The following is a 19967-nucleotide window of genomic DNA, read 5'->3' on the forward strand; positions in this document are numbered from 1 at the left end:
ATGCAAGATAATAAAAAAAATGCACGTCTTAATAAGCAACTTAAATCAACAACTTAACGGAAGAATAACTGTGTTATGTAATGTTCCCAGATTTTTCATTGCCATCATTTAAGAGATGATGTAAAGACGGAAAAAAAGGAAGCCACCAGTAGCAATGTGTTTCTTTAATTCACAGTGAGGAAAGGTTATCATTCATTTATCATTTTTTTCATTAAAATTAGATTGATTTATCTAATAAAAAAAACATGAACGAAGTTAAAGAGCATTTATTCACGGCCTACGTACATGTATACAATCATTTGATAAATCATTGCACTTCTGAATAGACATAGCTGCATATTTACATATCACATGGCCATACGTGTATACATTTTGAAAAACAACTGTGGCTTATTTCGGGATGATCTTTGGTTGTTTGTTTTTTGAAACAATTGACAAAAAAGACAAATAATTTATATACAAGGTTTGTTTTCATTAAATATGTTTTATCAATATTCTTCATAGTTGCACCAAAAGTTAAGTTGACAAACAGGAAATACAAAGCAAAGGCTGGTGATGATTTAACAATTACCTGTACCGTTAAAAGAAACGGCATTCTAAAACAAGTTAATTGGAAAAAGATAGTAGCCGGCAAGATGAAAACACTTAATATGTCACTTCCCAGATATAGTCAAGAATCTTCTTTAACACCAGTCTTTACGATACAAAATCTGAAACCTTCAGATACAGGAACATATCAGTGTTTTGCAACAAATGAACATGGAACTGGTAAAAGTAAAGACATATCTGTCCAGGTTTTGTGTAAGTACTTCAGGTATATAACCTGACTTTACTCATAAATATAGAACATATTTACTTGCAATTGTTTGTTTCTGGAATTATCATAGTGAGATAATGTCAAAGACTAAAGTAAATATAGTTAATAAAGTAGAAGAGTTTGACTACCCCTCGGGTTGATATTGATTAATTTTAAGTCTTCTATAAAGTGTTCGTGATCTGTTGTTTGTCTCTTCGTTTTAATTTTTATAGAAATAAAGACATTATATACAACTATCTACCAGAGAACGATCCCTTTGTCTTTATATAACTAAGTGTACAGTCTCAAGAAATGCCCCCCAAATAATGAAATTTTATTATATGAATATGCATAAAATTACAAAATATGTAAAGAGGGACGAAATATACGGGTCAAACACATAAATCGTAAAAAAATTGACAACGCCATGGCTAAAAATGAAAAAGACAAACAGAAAAACAATAGTACACATGACACAACATAGAAAACTAAAAAATAAACAACACGAACCCCACCAAAAACTAGGGGTGATCTCATGTGCTCCGAAAGGGTAAGCAGATACTGCTCTACATGTGGCACCCGTCGTGTTGCTTATGTGATAATAAATCCGGTAAATATTCTAATTCGGTAGGTCACATTCATGAAAGGGAAGGGGATTGTAGTTACGACGCAAGGAAGATATCCGATATCATTTGTGAAACGGTTATTCCATACGGTCAACCAACTCGTGATGGCGTCCGTAAAATGTACGAAGGGATGATTTCAACTTCACCATTTGGAACTCTTCCTTGTGAGCAGCAACCCTTTATAAAGAACATCATCTCTTTTGTCGTAAAGTTTTGTTACCAACCGACCCTCATTGTCAATTTCTAAGTCGGCTTCATATCTTGACTTACATCTAGAAATTGACAATGAGGGTCGGTTGAAAACAAAACTTTACGACAAAAGAGATGATTTCAGCTTTCCAATTGTAGCAACATTCCTGCAGCACCTGCATACGGGGTATATATCTCCCAATTGATACGATATTCCCGTGCTTGCATTTCCTATCATGATTTTCTTGATAGAGGGTTACTGCTCACAAGGTAGCTATTAAACCAAGAGTTCCAAATGGTGCAGTTGAAATCATCCCTTCGTAAATTTTACGGACGCCATCACGAGTTGGTTGACCGTTATGGAATAACCGTTTCACAAATGATATCGGATATGTTCCTTACGTCGTAACTACAATCCCCTTCCCTTTCATGAATGTGACCTACCGAATTAGACTATTAACCAGATTTGTAACCACATAATCAACACGACGGGTACCACATGTGGAGCAGGATCTGCTTACCCTTCCGGAGCACCTGAGATCACCCCTAGTTTTTGGTGGGGTTCGTGTTGTTTATTTTTTAGTTTTCTATGTTGTGTCATGTGTACTATTGTTTTTCTGTTTGTCTTTTTCATTTTTAGCCATGGCGTTGTCAGTTTGTTTTAGATTTAAGAGTTTGACTGTCCCTTTGGTATCTTTCGTCGCTCTTTTCTAGATGCAAGCCAAGATATGAGGCCGACTTACCTGTATCTTTAGTATTCTTTATCTCTAGTTATCTCTAGTTTATTTTTGAAACGAGGAACCAAATGACCTGTATTGCAGGGACTCATACTTAACATGTTGATACTTTACAAAATTAATACAGACCAGACTTAAAATCTAGTTGATAGAATCGAAATATGACAGATTTAGGCAGTGGTGTTAAATAATGATCAGGCAATTAATATCTTTGTACTTACAGTTCCACCAACCATAAAATGTGTCGATAAAGAGTACACAGGGGAAATCAATTTCGAAATTATACTAGAATGCAACATCAAGGCCTGTCCTGAACCAATTATCAAATGGCAAAAATTTGTAAAAAATGAATGGAAGGACATTAATCTGTCAGATTCTAGATACACAGTTAATTTGACGTGTGATAACGGAAGTCTACATATTGACGATCTGTTATATACAGACGCTGGAAAATACATTTGCGTTGCAATAAATGAACTAGGAAGAGCTACATCTGAAGAAATAAGCATCACTGTCCAGTGTAAGTATAACAAACACTATTTTATTTTTAAATCATTAAGATTATGTCTTAGACACTTTTAATATAACACCATTACTCTAGTGAATATCACTAGAGGTTGAATATCACTAGAGGTTGAATATCACTAGAGGTTCAAAAGAGCCTGTGTGGCCTCCTTGTTCTATTTGCAGAATCAATAAAAAAAAAACACTTACCAAAATTGTAGACGAGGATAGATTTTATTTAAAGAAATCTGTTTTGTTGATCTTGTATTGCTGATAATTTATTCTGTTTCGTATCTCTCCATCTTCTTCGTCTTTCTCCAAATAAGGACACTTCATGAAACTAGCAAAATATATTTAATATTTATTATGGGGACGAAGTCCCCTATTACAGTAGAAAATTCAATAAAAAAAAAAATTGGGAAAATTTCCCGAATTTTTCATTGTACTAATGCACTCAAAATCGTTCAAAATTTTTTTTGTCGCGTTTTTGAATTTTCGGATCTGCGCAGAAATCTTCTCCCGTTTCCGGTCTTGTTTGAATGAGACTTTGAATAAAATTCATATTTATCAGTCTAAGAAAGGCACTCAATACTAATTCATTTTTAAAAGTTGATTGTTATAAAAAAAACCGTTACCTGATGGGAGAGTTTCTTTGTTAACATTGAATAAGACGTCATAACATAAATAACGTCACAACTAAATCCCTTACAACAGAACCAAAATTTTCTATATTATAATTGTATTCACAAAAGTTGAATTTTTTATCAAGAAAGTAGTATATTTATAGAGACACGATACAAATCATTTGAATATGATATTTATGCAATTATATTGAATATCCGCTTCACATATGATATTGGATATATTCCCTATGTCGTCACTGCATTCCCGTTACCTAGTCAGACTATTTGCCGGGTTTGTAACAACATGATCAACACGACGAGTGCCAAATGTGGAGCAGGCTATGCTTAACATTCTGGTGCACATAACGTCACCTCCAGTTTTTGATGGCATTTGTGTTGTTTAGTATTTAGTTTTCAAAGTTGTGTCTTGTGTTTTATTATTTGTCTGTTTGTCTTTTTCAGTTTAAGCCATGGTGTTGTCAGCTTGTTTCCGATCTATGATTTTGAATGTTCCCTCTGATATTTTGTGTCCCTCTTGTATAATGAATCCATGCTTGTCGTATAGTGAACATATTATTTGAATACTACAATATTTTGTTAAGGGGTAAGCTGAAGTGTGCCTCCTTGTGCGAGATTTTTCTGCTATGTTGAAGATCCATTGGTGCCTTTGGTGTTTTCTGCAATTTGGACGGGATGATTTCTGTTTTAAACACTTTCCATTTGTATTCTCAAATGTTTCACAAAATTGTGTTTCCTTCCTTATTCGAGTCATTTGTAAATAAAGAAAAAAATCTGTAATTAAGTGGATAATCTGGTTTTGCTGTTCGGGGATGGTGAGGATAAAATGCATTTAATAAACATTAGAAAGATTAAGTATGATAAATAGAAACCTTAGTAACTCCCATGTCAACTTGGTGAACACCAGAGAGTCATTCTATCGTGCTATTTCTGATAAAACATATGTAGATCATAACAGTAGTTCTCTAGTTGATGATTGGTTCTTGGAACTTTTTAAAACCAGCATACCAGAAAGATTTGTACAGGTTTATTTTTTAACAAACATTCTTAACAATAGATATAAGAAGATGTGGTATGATTACCAATGAGACAACTCTCCATCCAAGTCAAAAACAGTAAACCATTATATGTTAAAGAACGAGACTAGTAACAAACAGGAAAACCAACGTTCTAATCTACTAGTATATAAAAAAAGGAGAACAACAGCCTTGTCATGGTGTAGAAAATATACAGAAAACTTAAACAAAGCATCAACAAAGCTTTTAAATTTAACCAGCGGATGAATATAAAATTAACGGTACCACATTTCCTGCACCAGATGCGCATTTCGACAATACATGTCTATTCAGTGATGCTCGTGGCCAAAATATTTGAAATCAAAAACTTATATAAAAGATAAAGAGCTATAATCTAAAAGGCCCAAAAGAGTAGCCAAAATCCGTGAAAGTAATCAGAGCTTTACATTTCTTGATTTATAATAATTTCTAATTATGTGCCCTGGAAAAGCAAGCATTTCCTGATCAAGAAGTGATCTGTTTAGAAAAAATTACGAAGTAAAATGATAGTAATTCCAGTGTTTCAGTTTTCATATTCAAGTTACATGTTATAATTAAAAGCGTTATCTATCGTCTCTCTTCAGACTCACCAATAGTTATAGCAGCCAGGACAGAATATTCAGGCAGAAGCGGCAGCGTCCTTCAAATAGAATCTTCTATAAATGCATGTCCTGACATAACTAAAGCTTACTGGGTAACAATTACAAATGGAGAAACTGAGGAAATCATCATGTAAGACATCATACATGAATCTACAATTGATTCTTCGACGTGTTCGGTTTGTCAAATAAACGGCCTTACACCTCACCACACAGGCATTTATCAATGTATTGCAGAAAATGATATTGGAATCGGTAAAAGTAACCCCATATCAGTTAAAGTTATGTGTAAGTATTAATACATTAAATAGCATAATTAACTAAACTCTCAGTAATAAACTCATTTCAACATATATACAATAATGAAAATTAAGATAATCACAGCTGTAAGCTGTAAATTTTAAAAACAAATACATGAAATAGGTGACATATAACCTACGTAAACGATGACAACAAGCTAAACTGAGCTCTTATATGAAAGGTTAATCATCGACATTATAAGGATTGCAATTATCCACATTCATCCATTTTATATATTTTAAGACTGCTGTATTTTCTTCTTCAGTTTCTATAATGCAGTATTGTTTGTTAATTTTGTTGTTGTTTCATTTAGTTAGATATTTTAATATTTATATTCTACATATTATATTATACTTTGAAACAAATTCAGTTTTTCTATTAAAATGTTGGCAATTACAAATTAAATCATACCATTGGTTTTACACTGAATTTTAAATACAAATTCGCCAATTGTGACATGTGAAGTTACCAACTATATTAATTTGCAAGGATATTAAATCCAAACCTTCTGATTTCCTTTTTAGTCCACCCCATTATAATGTGTCCAGATATGTTATAACTGCATACCTTTGTATGGTCATTGTTTATAATGGACATCATACTTCAACTTCCAATTCGAATAGATAAAAACGTCAGACTACTAATATATACAGTTAAGGACGATGTAAATAATTGGGTGCAAGCCTGATGAACTATAACTGGAAATTGGCCTGAAATAAATCGATCAGACATTTACATTTTCTAAACTTGCATTGTAAATTTTGTTCAAGAAGCCCAGAGTTGTAAATGTTTATCCCCTCTTCAGAATTATTTTGTTGTTTTATCTTTTATTTTGTGCAAACCGGATGTATATCGTTATAATTCTTATAGGATACGCATATTCAGGAATACGCCTATACGATTGGTCGAGAGGGCTTCCTCCGGAAGTGTTCCCTGACGTTACTTATCAATGTAAACAAGATGGCTGTTACGTTAAAAATGTAAAACATTATTAAATGATAATAAGATGATATCTCTGAATGCTATTTTTGTCCGATTTCAAATTTCATGGAGTTCGATAACCAAAAAGGATATTCACGCCGCAGGATAATTCAATTACACAAATATATAATTTACTTGTATTAAAGGTTATGTTACTGGAAATTAAATTCAATATCTGAAATTAAATGAAAAAAAATATAAGGATTTAAACGCCTTATAGGAATGTTATTTGTTTATGATTGAATCGGTCGAGTTTAAAAACCAAAACTTATTTTTTATAAATTCTTCAATCCTATATCTTATATGAATTTTGGTGAATATTGGTAACCAGTTTCAAGACAGCATATTTTTAAATATCGTTTTTAATATTGATGCTTCTCATTTTAAAGTAAGATCGATGTTGCCAGAAAATGAGTAAAAACAACTTTTTAGAAGAAATTCATTTATAATTGTTGAAAATAATTTCTGCTATCCCGCAGTGAACATTACATGAAACCAGTAGAACACACTCCTTTCGTGAAGTTGATATACTAAATGACTAGCCAAAGGAACTTTTGTATGCCACAACTTGTAAAATGTTATGTTATCTGCAATTGTAATTACATTTTTTATGTAACTGGTCAGTTACGTAACTCATCGCATAATTGAGCCGTTGAACGTGGCTATACTAAACATGTAGAATACTTGTGTCTCAAATTTTATAAAACGACACAGAAATACATGTTGAAACAATTATTGACTTACACTTAAACGTAAATTCTGAAGCTTTGGATATATAAACAAAAATTACACGATTTACAGAGCTCGAGATAGCAATGGCTGTATTGCATAAAATATTGATAATGTATCGTATAAATGCGAATTTGTCCTATATTACAAACTATGCATTTTTCGACATCCATTTCAAAGTATAACAGAAAACTGAGATGAAAATGCAAAGGCATCGAAACCATTGTAAGAAAAAAATGATTGTTTAGTATTCAATAAAAAATCCAACCAACCTGGTTTCATTTAATAGTTATCAAAGGTACCAGGATTATAATTTAGTACGCCAGACGCGCGTTTCGTCTACATAAGACTCATCAGTGACGCTCATATCAAAATATTTATAAAGCCAAACAAGTACAAAGTTGAAGAGCATTGAGGATCCAAAATTCTAAAAAGTTGTGCCAAATACGGCTAAGGTAATCTATGCCTGGGATAAGAAAATCCTTATTTTTACGTAAAATTCAAAGTTTTGTAAACAGGCAATTTATAAAAATGACCATATTATTGATATTCACCTAAATGTTGACTACTGGGCTGGTGATATCCTCGGGGAAGAAACGTCCACCATCAGTGGCATCGACCAAGTGGTGTAAATAGTTATCAAAGGTTAAATTATGATACGAATGAAAAGTAATTGCTTGGTATTTCGAACGATCGTAAACTGTTGTCTTAAAATTTAGCTAATGGTGTGAAAAAGTAACATTACCCTGAAATATGTTAAGCAAATGTGAACGCGATATCATCACATCAGTAAAATGTTTTAAATTAATATGTTTAACACTTTGGAGGATGACGGAAAATATACTAGGCAAAAAAAGAAACATTACATGCTTATAAGATCATTTATATATTTTTTATAACAAAAAATTGATAACAAAAATTTAATGGAATAGTTAGCTAACATAATTTTGAAGAGAACAATAACCAGTTTTTTTTTTATTGATAACAATATTGCACATTTTCGGACAATTTTAAAAGGACGAGTACAGATTTCGGGTTAACATGTCAATACCTTGTATGACCACCTCTTGCATTTATGACCGCCTGACACCTCCGTCGCATGAAATCAATAAGACGTCGAATAAAATCTTGAGGGATGTTGTTCCATTCCCTGAAAAGTGCTGTTCGGAGCTGGGCTAGCGTTTCCGGTGGATTTTGGCTATTTCTGATACGTCGTCAAAGTTCGTCTCAAAAATATTCAATTAGTGATAAATCTGGAGATATTGCTGGCAAAGGCAACACACGAATATTGCTTTTCTCCAAAAAGGTCACCGAAATGTGTGCCTCGTAACAACGGGCGTTGTCCTGCCAAAAACGTCTGTGAAACGATGTTTTCGAAGAAACAGGAGAACAACTGGAGCCAGAATTTCATCCCTATACCTTGTTGCATTTTGGTTACCAACGATGATTTTGAGCCCGGTGCGTTCCTGGTAATTCCGCCACATACCATGATTCCGCTACTACCAAACCGATCTGTTTCATGCACGCACGCATCAGAAAATCGTTCATTGCGTCTCCGGTAGACCCTGACTCTGCCGTCGCCTAATTTCAAGTTGAATTAAGATGCATCGGTAAAAAGAACCTGTCTCCATGTTTGCCTATTCCATCGAGTATCACTAAGACGAGTCTTAATCCTTGCAATAGTCATTCTAGACACATTAAAATGATTTGCAACATGCACTTGAGTCATTCCTGCTGTCAACATCCCAATAGTCCGTTCTCTCTCATTTTTGGCTTCTCTCTCATTTTTGGCGTAGACGGGGCATTCATTGTTTTACGTGTAACTTTTTCAATTTTTCATTGCGACCTTTTGTTCGACACAATAAATGATAAAAAGGACAACTCGATTTTAACTCTATACAGGTAAATGTTTGAAAAAAATATGGTTATTTGTTTGAAATCAGAAAATGATGTCTCGTCATTTCCGATATTTTTCATAAATGAGTAAATCTGATAGATAAATCATTCAGGTTACTAGTTTTAATCATGAAAATATTTGAATTAATATATGTGATATTTTCAAATTAAAAACCAATGTAACGTTTCTTTTTTGCCTAGTATACCATAGTGTCGCATTTTTATATATTATACATGTTTTTCCCATTTTTTTTTCGGAGAAGATGATAGATAGGAGCAAAACATGACAATACGATGAGTCAGCAAGCTTCATATGTTTGACTAGTAGGTTTTTTTCAAAGGAAAGACACTATAGCAGGGCTACAGGGCTATGATATTTAATTCTGAGCTTATTGTTATGTGTTTAGGTTGAATTCGACAACTGTGTTCGACCGATGTTCACATCGCATTCATATATTAAAAAGTTATAAATTAAATACGGATCTTTTACGAAGCACTTTTGTATGTATATATGTGTATATGTATTTCTCATTGCACTTTTATTTATTGTTGTTTCTAGTACTGTTATCTTTTTTACTGTAGCATCAGAAACAGAACAAAGGCATCAGCAACATGAACAGGAAGGATTTCATGTTCAAATCAGTCAAGAAGACAGAACGCTATGTATTGTGTGTTTTGATAATCCAAAAGAAGTTATTTTCCTAGGATGCCAACATAGAGCTTGTTGTGAAGGTTGCGCTAATAAAATAATGAATGTTGGAAATCGGCAGTGTCCAATTTGTAGAGCCCCGATCGTTAAAATGATTAAACCATTTGATGTATAAACCTCTAAATTGGTCCATCACAAATCAATTTATCCATTCATGTGCTTCACATTTTTCATTCAAACGACTTATTCGGTGAAAGTACCATTTCAAGTTAGGCCACACCAATTTAATTTCTTGTTCTACGGATTTGTGGACTCCAAAATTTGGGGCGAGCGAGCGATTTGAAAATTTTAATAAAAAAATATTTAATTTGCAAATTTTTGAGGCGAAGCTTGAAAAGTAAAGGCGAGCGATTATAATTTTATTTTGTAAACATAAAATAGTAGGTTTTGACAATATTAATGCTTGATTTCTCACTTGTACTTTGACATTTCTTTAATTTCTGAAGTATTTTTTCCATGTTCACCAAAAAATAATTAAATCTGGTCTATGTATGTGTGACTGACAATGAGACAATTCTCCATCCAAATCATAATCAGTTTGGGGACAACCCCTTAATGTTATAAATATCCCTTTTACATGTTTTTTGAGGGATCAATATAAGTTATAATATATTTGTTTGTACAAAAGGGCTCATATTTTCTCAAAGAAGTATATATCTATCTGGTATTAAATGGTCAAAACATGTCCAAGAATTTTGTAATTTTCCTGGACTTGAACCATGTTAACACATTTACTTTAACAGTTTAATATTATTCAAAATAATTGGACCCCTCTTTTAGAAAAAGTTGTTTAAAATATGATGTAACTCTCCTCTTTTTTAGTACAAAATTTTAAGTTTTCAAAGGTTTTGTATGATGAACTATACAAATCCTTGGTATTTCTATTTTCTTTTCTACATCAGTAAAATGACCCCTAGTCTGAGCATGCTGAGGGAGGGTTGTTCCCAACTTGATAATAACAAGCACAGGTCAAAGTAAGGCTTTGTACACAGGGCTTTGATACAGACCAAACAGCAGGCTATAAAGGACCCAACAATTATTAGCGTACACAATTTGAACAGGAAAACCAACGATCTAATTTATATATCATGTATATCCAAACGGGGAAAATACCAATGAACAACATCAACCCAGTAAACAATCCAACGTTGACATTACGTTGTGACAACGTAATACAATCGTTGTGACAACGTAGTAAAATTACGTTGGTACAACGTAATTTTGTGAACTCCAAGGCACGTGCTAACAACCATCCACACAACGTTGGCACAACGTAATTTGTGACGTAATTTATTACCATCATAAAACGTTGTAACAACGTCACAGCACAACTATAAATGTCCCTTGTCCTCATTTAATTGATAGAATCAATGCAATTCCATTGAAGAAGTATGTAAACAGGGTCTTTATTTTTTCTCTTGACCCATTTTAAGTTGTAAATTTTTCTATGTGTGAAAGATGGACAGATATGTACTCTATTTCCAAACTGCCAGCTGTATATGAAATTGTCAAAAAGTTTTTTTTTTTAATCTTTTTGGCAGGTTTCAGTGTGAAATGTATAAATATCTAGTTTTCCCAAAAATAGTTGTTTAAGGTTTATAAAGTCTTAAGTTTTTAACTTTTGCAATACTGAAGTACAAGAATTACACATTTCCATTTAACAAATGCAACTTTTCTGTCTTTTAACACATAATACTTTTCAAAAAAAGGAGATTGTGTATGATGGGCAATAAGACAACCCTCTATCCTAAAATCAAATATTGATGATGTTAGCAATTATAGGTACATGTACAGCCTTCAACATGACATCTTGGTACGTGCTTCAAATTCTGAATGTTTAGTGTTTCAGTGGCCTAGAATATAGATTTCACTATGATGGCAGAAATTCTAGAATGTAGGTTTCACTTTGACGACGGAAAACCATTTTTAATGAATTATTCAGAACTACAACAAACTACCACATTTACCTTTATATTTACTGAAAATTCATTCAGCTGGATTCACTACACGATTACAAGCTAGGAAAATTGGCCCAAAATCTGACTGTCTAATTTATAAATATATATATTCTACACAATTCATACACACTTCTAAAAATATCCCAAATGAAGAAAATACCTGAAATTCAACTCAAATAACTATTGCTTTTTTTCCATTGACCAACTAGAGATAATATAAAAAAGAAGATGTGGTATGATTGCCAATGAGACAACTGTCCACAAGAGACCAAAATGATAGACCCATCAAAAAGTTAAGTCTTCTTTTTTCTTACAATGTACATGTAGCTACATGAACCAATAAAAAAAATAATAGTTTGTTTCTGAATTTTTAATTTTTATTCCAAATTAAATTTTAGTCTTGTGTTGGTTGTATACATTGTACATGTCATTCCAAATGTTTGTTTTCTGCCCTCTAATCAGCTGGGCAATTTGCGCAATTGTTTCTGCATACATGTAGTTGGTATTGGTAATGTTTTCTTCTCTAGCTCAGTCAATATAGTACACTGGATATGTAGGATGGCTTGTTTCGAAGCTAAGACATTTTCACATATATGTGGTTAAATTTTCGGAATACGAAGTGCGATTTTTTTTCACACAACAATTTCTTTGAAAATTTAATACTTTGAATACATTAAAAAACTCCATAGTTTTACATATTTATACTATATGATCCTCTACTGTCCAGATCAACACAAATGGTAAAGCTCAGTCACTTTTTAAAAATGAAACATGTTCAATATCACTACAGAGACAATTTTTGTTTACACACAACTTTTGTGTTCCTCATTTGATGGCGCATTAGTTCCTCATTTGGAGGCGCATTAGGAATATTGACCCAGCTGGTCTTGTGTTGGTTTCAGATCTCTGAAAAAAAATCATAAATTATAAAATACAAAAAAATCAATTGATCCCAACTTATATAGAATTACAGCAGTTCTTAAAAATTATCCTGTGTTTAAACATAATCAATATTTTTTCTATTGCTGGTCCTATAATAAACTGCAGATTCATAATTAGTTTGTGTTGTTACTGAGATGTTTGTATCTTTGCCAATTATACACATTTTGATGATGTATGTTAGAAATGTAACACAATTTCAACAGTATATAATTATTCATAACTTATGATTAACCTTTGTTCTTATTTAAAAAATAAATTTGTTGTTAAATTGAACATGTGTTAATAAAATTATGTCTGTTCCAGAAAATACTATGTCCGCCCCTAAGGGACAGCCCTAAGCCCTTTTAAAAAAAAAAGTCCCAGCACCGACAGAATTAAAATTAATAAGAACAACACTCCCTTTGCATTTTGGTATTTCATACACAACCACCCCCAAATAAAATTTAAGAAAAGAGCTTTTACTGGGGGAGAGTGGACATAATATTTTCTGGAGCGACCAGTGGTTATTTTACAAATAATAATGAGTCGAAATAATTAATAAAGGACGTTTGGTTTCACAATATTGTCAATTTTCAATTAATTTAAGATATGCAAAGGATTCTACCTTAATAAATTTAGAATGTACATCGATACTACAAGACCTCATAGCATATGCCAATGAACGCAATCTATAAAATCAACAAATTATAATTTGATAAATAAAATAATATAAGAAGAATGTGTCCATGAGTCACAAATGGTCTTATCAAACTTATTTAAAGGACATACATGTATCTAGAGAACAGTAAAGCAGATGCTCTCCAAATTCAAACTCTGCGTTTTATGATAATAAGCATTGTGTATTGGTTGCATAACATGTGGTTTAGGCAAACTTTAGATAACAGAATCCAATTTTGAGTTCAATGTACATGTATGTACTACAGTACAAGAGTTAAACTATATCACTCAGTTAAGGAGGACATAAAAAGAGCTGATCAACTGATGTTTACCTTTTTAAAATCTTGGTCCAAATTTTTGAGCTGGTGCATGCTTAACTGTTACATGGTTACTGCAATGATTTCCTCAACCTCAGACACATTGGATCTGTGGATTTATGTACAAGACTCTGGAAAAAAAATTAAAAATACATTCAATTATCTTTTATATTCTTCTGTCTGTTTCATATAAAAAAGAAGATGTGGTATAATTGCCAATGAGACATCTCTTTACAAGAGACCAAAATGACACAGAAACTAACATTTATAGGTAACCGTACGGCCTTCAACAATGAGCAAAGCCCATACCGCATAGCCAGCTATGAAAGGCCCCGAAATGACAATGTGAAACAATTCAAATGAGAAAATTCACCGCCTTATTTATATAAAAAAAAATGTATGCATGTTAGTCCAACAAATCTTTAGGAGAACAAAGTGACAAATTTAAATGCATTCCAAAATGCATATGTTTTATGATTGATTACAACATTGTTTCTGATCACATATTAAGTGATTGTACATGTAGCTCGTCATTGATAAATATGTAGATTTCATACTATAAATTGTACAGCAAAAAAGATGTCCCTATGTACTCTTTTGTTACACCTGTAAACTGGTTTTACCCTGAAAACAAGAAAATTTTACCCAACTTTCAAGGCTACATTGTAGATCCTAGTCTAAATCATTATGACACTTTCAAGGCTGTTTTTTATTTTTTTCTGGGACGCCTTCCTACAACGACCTAGTCCCATTACGACAACTTTGATGGCTATCTTAATTTTTTTCTGTGACGCCTATATTTTACATCTTTATTGGCACAATTGTCTATTTCCATGTCAGACCCAGTGATACAATGATTGATCGTTTGTTGCTCAACATCCAGTGGCAAATATTTCAGGCATGTTAGCGACAACCCCCAGTGATATATGCAGTATTATCATTAATAGGCCGAGTTGGTAATATGCCAAGTTTGAAATGTGTGGAGTTTATAATGGACCCAGATATCTTACATATGTGAAGAAACTACAAAAGAGGAAACGTACACAAGTGTTTACAGTGTCATTTGGGACACTTACTAAAGTGCTGAGATGTTTAGCTTCACATTTTCTGATATTGATAACATGGATAAGACTTTTATGCTTCAATGATTATCAAAAAATAACAGAGCAAAAGACACTTAATATATAGGGATAGTAGCTCTTGTCACAGATAGAAAACAAATACTTGAGGCTGTGCACCCCTCCCCCTTTTTTTTACTTTCTACAGTTATTACTTATTATCGGTAATTTGGGCATTTTTCCTTTGATGTGTACTCGCTTATAATGTCAGTATCAGTGTACTGTCCTTGATATGAAAATTATTGGGTCAGTTCGTAATTGACATGCGCTAAAGTAGTGCGGAAGAATATGTTTTTTTTTGGTAACCAATGAAAACGCGTTACGTCACGCATATCATTAACCGCTTTGCCGGAACTATAAAGTTATGTCGTTCTCGCAACTAATGTAAACAAATCGAAACATCGTGTTACTTCCAACGAAGAAAAAAAGTATTTAAATAAAATGCTTCATGATACGAAAACGATATTTTCTGTAAAATTAAACACCAAAAATACTGATAATTAAAAAAAACTAAATAGTATTGTACAAATGTAAGTCACGTTCTAAAAAAATCGTCTGCTTTCATAAACATGGATCCCTACTCTGCCGTCTTTAACGAATATCTTGACCCATTATACTTGGAAGATGACTATGAAGTTCCACAATTTGATGTCCAATATACACAACCACAAATTAATTATTACACCTTTAAACCAGCTAAAACCCCCTCGCCAATAAAACCAAATGAAAATAAAGAAAATGAAGTCAATATTACTGAAACTGAAACCCAGCCACAAACATTACAACTCCAACAAATACCTGATCTAGATTTCCTTGATGATAGTTTTACAGCACAAATTTCAGAGCTACCAAATTGTGATTTTGAAAAGTTTTTAAGCAATATATCTGAAGAAAATCTCAACAGTATGGCTGAACAAAACGCAAAATTTCACAGTAGATTTGTTACAAATGATGAAAATGAAAGGGCAACTTTTATTGAACAAAGAGAAAATTCAAATACCATTAGGAAAATGAACTCAGCTGTTAAAACTTTCCAACAATATCTTATAAATGTCAAGGCAGAATTTAGAGAAATACATACGATGCAACCGCACGAGTTAGACCAGTACCTGCAAGAATTTTTTGTAGGTATTCGGAAAGAAGTAAAAGTAAAAAACAATAATGACATTCAAGAAATTGAAAGAGAATATCAACCTGGAAGTCTTGATGGCTTTCAGTCAATGATCAACAAACACCTAAAAATGAAAGAATATCCATTGGATATCATGAGGGATGACCAATTCAAGAAATCGCGCGATTGCTTAACCGCTAAAAAAAAGCATTTGAAACAGCTAGGCCTTGGAAACCATCCCAATGCTGCAGAAGCTTTGGAGTCTGAAGACGAGGAGGAATTGTACAGATCAGGGGGTTTTGGTACTGATGATCCGGACAGTTTGTTAAGTACAATTTGGTATATGAATACCATTCATTTCGGACTACGTGGTTCTCACGAACATAGACAATTGAAGTGGGGAGATTTGAAACTGGAAACTGACAGAAATGAAAACCAGTGCTTAAGCTACAATGAAAGACTAACTAAAACAAGAGATGGCTCAAATACAAAAAATACAAGAGCATATGCTCCTAAATCCTGGAGCAATCCCGAAGATGAGAGGAAATGTCATATATCAACATATCTAAAGGTCATTATTATCAATATATTTCAGTAAAAAAATTATTTGCCAAGGTATGCATACAAAAAAAAACATTCATAAATATAAATAACACAAAAAATATATATGTTATGTGAATACAAATAAGACAACTAGTCATCACGTAAACCACAAAAATCCAATGAATATCCATATCCATTAAACATCAAATTTAAATCAAGTAGAAATTACATGTACATGAAATGACCTGTTGCTACGTCCTATTACTCAAACCAATACATTTGAAACTCCATTTATTATCAACATATAACTCCTTTGATGAAAAATTGCAATCTATCCAGTAACTGAGAAGTACTACAATCAAATATAAATGCAGCACATAAACAGTAACCAGGAAGAATTGACAATTGTAGAAGTTTGACACAAACTTGTGAAAACCATTTATATTCAATGTTATATAATTATGCAACCAAAAGAAAATTTAGAAAACTGACAATGATTAGATTTCAAACTTTTCATTCATTATAAAAAAATATATGTGGTATGATTGCAAATGAGACAACTGTCCACAAAAGACCAAATGACACAGGCATAAGCAACTATACCTAACCTTCGCCTTCAACAATGAGCAAAGCCCATACCGCATAGTCAGCTATAAAACACCGCCGTATGACATTGTAAAACAATTCAAACAAGAAAACTTTCATTGTTGTTTTTCTATTACTAGCAGATCTGTGATACATGTAGTGCAGACCAAAAATGTAAAGGTGTTTACTGTAACCTTATTTTTATCCCCTTCCATATTATTTTTTACTGTTTTTGATTCAAATTACTTTTATAACACCTTTGATCACATAGTCGAATGGAAAAAAATCACTACCAACCCTCTTTTTCTCAGGTTGTAACAGTAAACACTTATACTTTTTTGTTTGGCCTAAAAACTTTATCCTTATTTGGAAAGCTGTGACACTCACAGTTGAAAACCAGCACTAATAAAGAAACAATTTTGCTCCCAGTATAAAAAAAAATTCCTTCTTGTCACATCATTGTTGTACAAACATTATTATGTGTTATCGTAACAATTCTGACAAGTACAGAAAATCTAAAAATACCATTAAAATTATTCTTTATGAATGCCCACTTATAAATATTTCTTCTTTTTTAGTATCGTAGCAATAGACCAACAGAAACCTGCCAACCTGATTCACCTTTCTATTTAGGTGTCAACAGATCTGATAATGCAAAACATTGGTATAAAAATCAACCTTTGGGTGAAAAATCCCTGAAAAATTTAATGAAACAAGCTGTGGCTAAATCAAATGTTGAAAAAAACAAAAAATTGACCAATCATTCTGGCCGAAAAACTGCCATTACAAGACTATTGGATGAAGGTGTGCCGATAACTTCGGTACAGCAACACACTGGCCATAAGTCAGTTCAAAGCTTGAATAATTATGCCAAAAACAGTCTTAAGACCCAAAAGAAAATGTCGTCCATCTTGTGTCGAAATATATCATCTACATGTACTTCAACCAACACCAATGAATGTACTGTATCAACTCTCACTGCACAACCAGCTTGTCCAAATGAACAACAAACTGCACCTGTCTCAAGTTGTAATAAACCATGCCGGCCATATACTGCAACTAATGAAAATGAAACGGCTGTTCTTCCAATTCAAGATAAAACAGTTTTTAATGTACAAAACAATGGACAAAATGTTGCCGATAATATGGACAGCTCAAATACAAATACATGTAACAATAACAATAATTTTCAACAGAAAATGAAAAATTCTAGCCAAATGAACTATAATCAACTTTTTCCAGCTGGTACTATAATTCAAGGTGGCACTTTCAATATGTATTTTGGACAAAACCCACAAATGGCACAACCTGACAAAGAAAATGATCCTTCTTATTCCAAACCTTTGAAACGCAAGAGAAAATTTGTTATCGAATCTGACAGTGATGATGAATAAAAAAATTGTGTTATAATTAGGGACCAATATTAGTTCTGACTTCTGTTGATTTGCAAAAAATTTATATAATTACTGAATATTGAAAATGAAATACCAGTTAAGAAAGTTTATTTTTATTTATATTTACACTGAAATAACTTGTATTGTGTTGTTTTTTTGTGAGGGAGAGGGGGACTATCTAAATAATAATATTATCCTGTCGTTTAAAAATAACATTGGGGTCATTGCTTTTTTGAATAGTGACCTTATTAGACTTTTTAAAAATGTGATGAAATCTATATGGCCTATAGTGGCTAGCCATTTTGTAAATACAAACAATAACAAGGGAAGTATGTTTGCCTCTCGTCTGATTTTTAATGCAAATGTTCAAATTCTTAATTAAATTATCTTTATATTATCGCCGTACATGTCACATGTGTACATTTTGGAGGCAAAAATGCCGATGGGGAAGTAGGTCAACTCAAAGTTAAAATTTGGCATTGTTGGATTTGAACGTGATATTTACTGAATAAAGGTTGCTATGTTCACTTACATTGATGCTCTTCTTCTTTTTAATTCATATTGTGCTGCATGACATTACCGTTCAATGGATAAAATCTTGTTTTTCTCTGAAAAAAATCTCCGACAGCTTCTTCCATCTTGTCAGCAAGGCAGTTTAAACTTGATTGACGTCACGCGCCAAATGAATGGGCGACGCACTACTTATAAAAATGCGCAATAAAATAGTGCCAAAAGTTATTTGCTTATTAAAACAGATTTTTGTTATTTTTTTTTACAATTTTGATAAATTACCGATAAACAGAATAAAGGCCTTTTTGTTTTTGATACTGACTTTATCACGGCGAATATCAGGCTCGCCCTTCGGGCTCACCTGATATTCGCCGTGATAAAGTCAGTATCAAAAACAAAAAGGCCTTTATTCTATATTTATTAATTGCATATATCTTCAGGAACAACACAAGTTAGTCAAGCAATTTGATAAATAGACTCAAATAACACACATTATGGCTAAAATACCTTGTATCAGTGCAATATATTGACAGTAGAAGAAAAAGTATCATATTTCAACACGGTCACGTATAACAGACTTGAAAGAAGCGCCCAACACGGTAACAGCTGTTTTATTTTCATCAATCAAACTTGTTTTTATCATGGAGAACCTATTTGGTGTAATGTGCAATCATTATTTTACCTTTTTCTTTGTTCTGGAATCTGGATCAAGCTAAATTTCCACTGCAAATTTCTCACTGTTTTCAAAAATCAAGCGGCAAAAGTGCGCATGCTCAGACTTTTCATAGTATGCAGCGGTAAAACCCCGAGTACTGCTGAACGTTACACTAATCAAATCGTAAAAAACGATTATGAAATCCAAGTGATAAATGATGACAACATTTTAATGATATATATATATTAGACAATAAATATTCATATAAAATACATATATTAGAACATTAAAATTGGATTTGTAATATTTTCTTTGACATCTTGGTGCAAATTATGTCTGCGGGAAAAAGGGGGATTTTTTTTTAAATCGAAAAAATCGTAAATATATTCTAGTGAAGGTGAATGATCGATATATC

The 19967-nt window shown here is 32.6% G+C and overlaps 1 protein-coding gene and 1 long non-coding RNA gene across 2 annotated transcripts; one reads left to right on the plus strand and one right to left on the minus strand.

Moving 5' to 3' along the window:
- Positions 1 to 12074: 12074 nt before the first annotated feature.
- LOC139503854 (uncharacterized) lies at positions 12075 to 19731 on the minus strand. Its single transcript, XR_011659203.1, has 3 exons — positions 19580 to 19731; positions 13652 to 13767; positions 12075 to 12626 (listed from the first exon to the last, which is right to left on the minus strand). It is a non-coding gene; the product is annotated as an uncharacterized lncRNA (long non-coding RNA).
- LOC139503191 (uncharacterized) lies at positions 15317 to 18920 on the plus strand. Its single transcript, XM_071292932.1, has 2 exons — positions 15317 to 16436; positions 17572 to 18920. Exons 1-2 carry the CDS (start codon positions 15324 to 15326, stop codon positions 18385 to 18387), a joined length of 1929 nt encoding a protein of 642 aa, XP_071149033.1. The 5' UTR covers positions 15317 to 15323; the 3' UTR covers positions 18388 to 18920.
- Positions 19732 to 19967: the final 236 nt, after the last annotated feature.

Source organism: Mytilus edulis, chromosome 14 (assembly GCF_963676685.1).
Source record: "Mytilus edulis chromosome 14, xbMytEdul2.2, whole genome shotgun sequence".
In the NCBI taxonomy this organism is placed as follows: domain Eukaryota; kingdom Metazoa; phylum Mollusca; class Bivalvia; order Mytilida; family Mytilidae; genus Mytilus; species Mytilus edulis.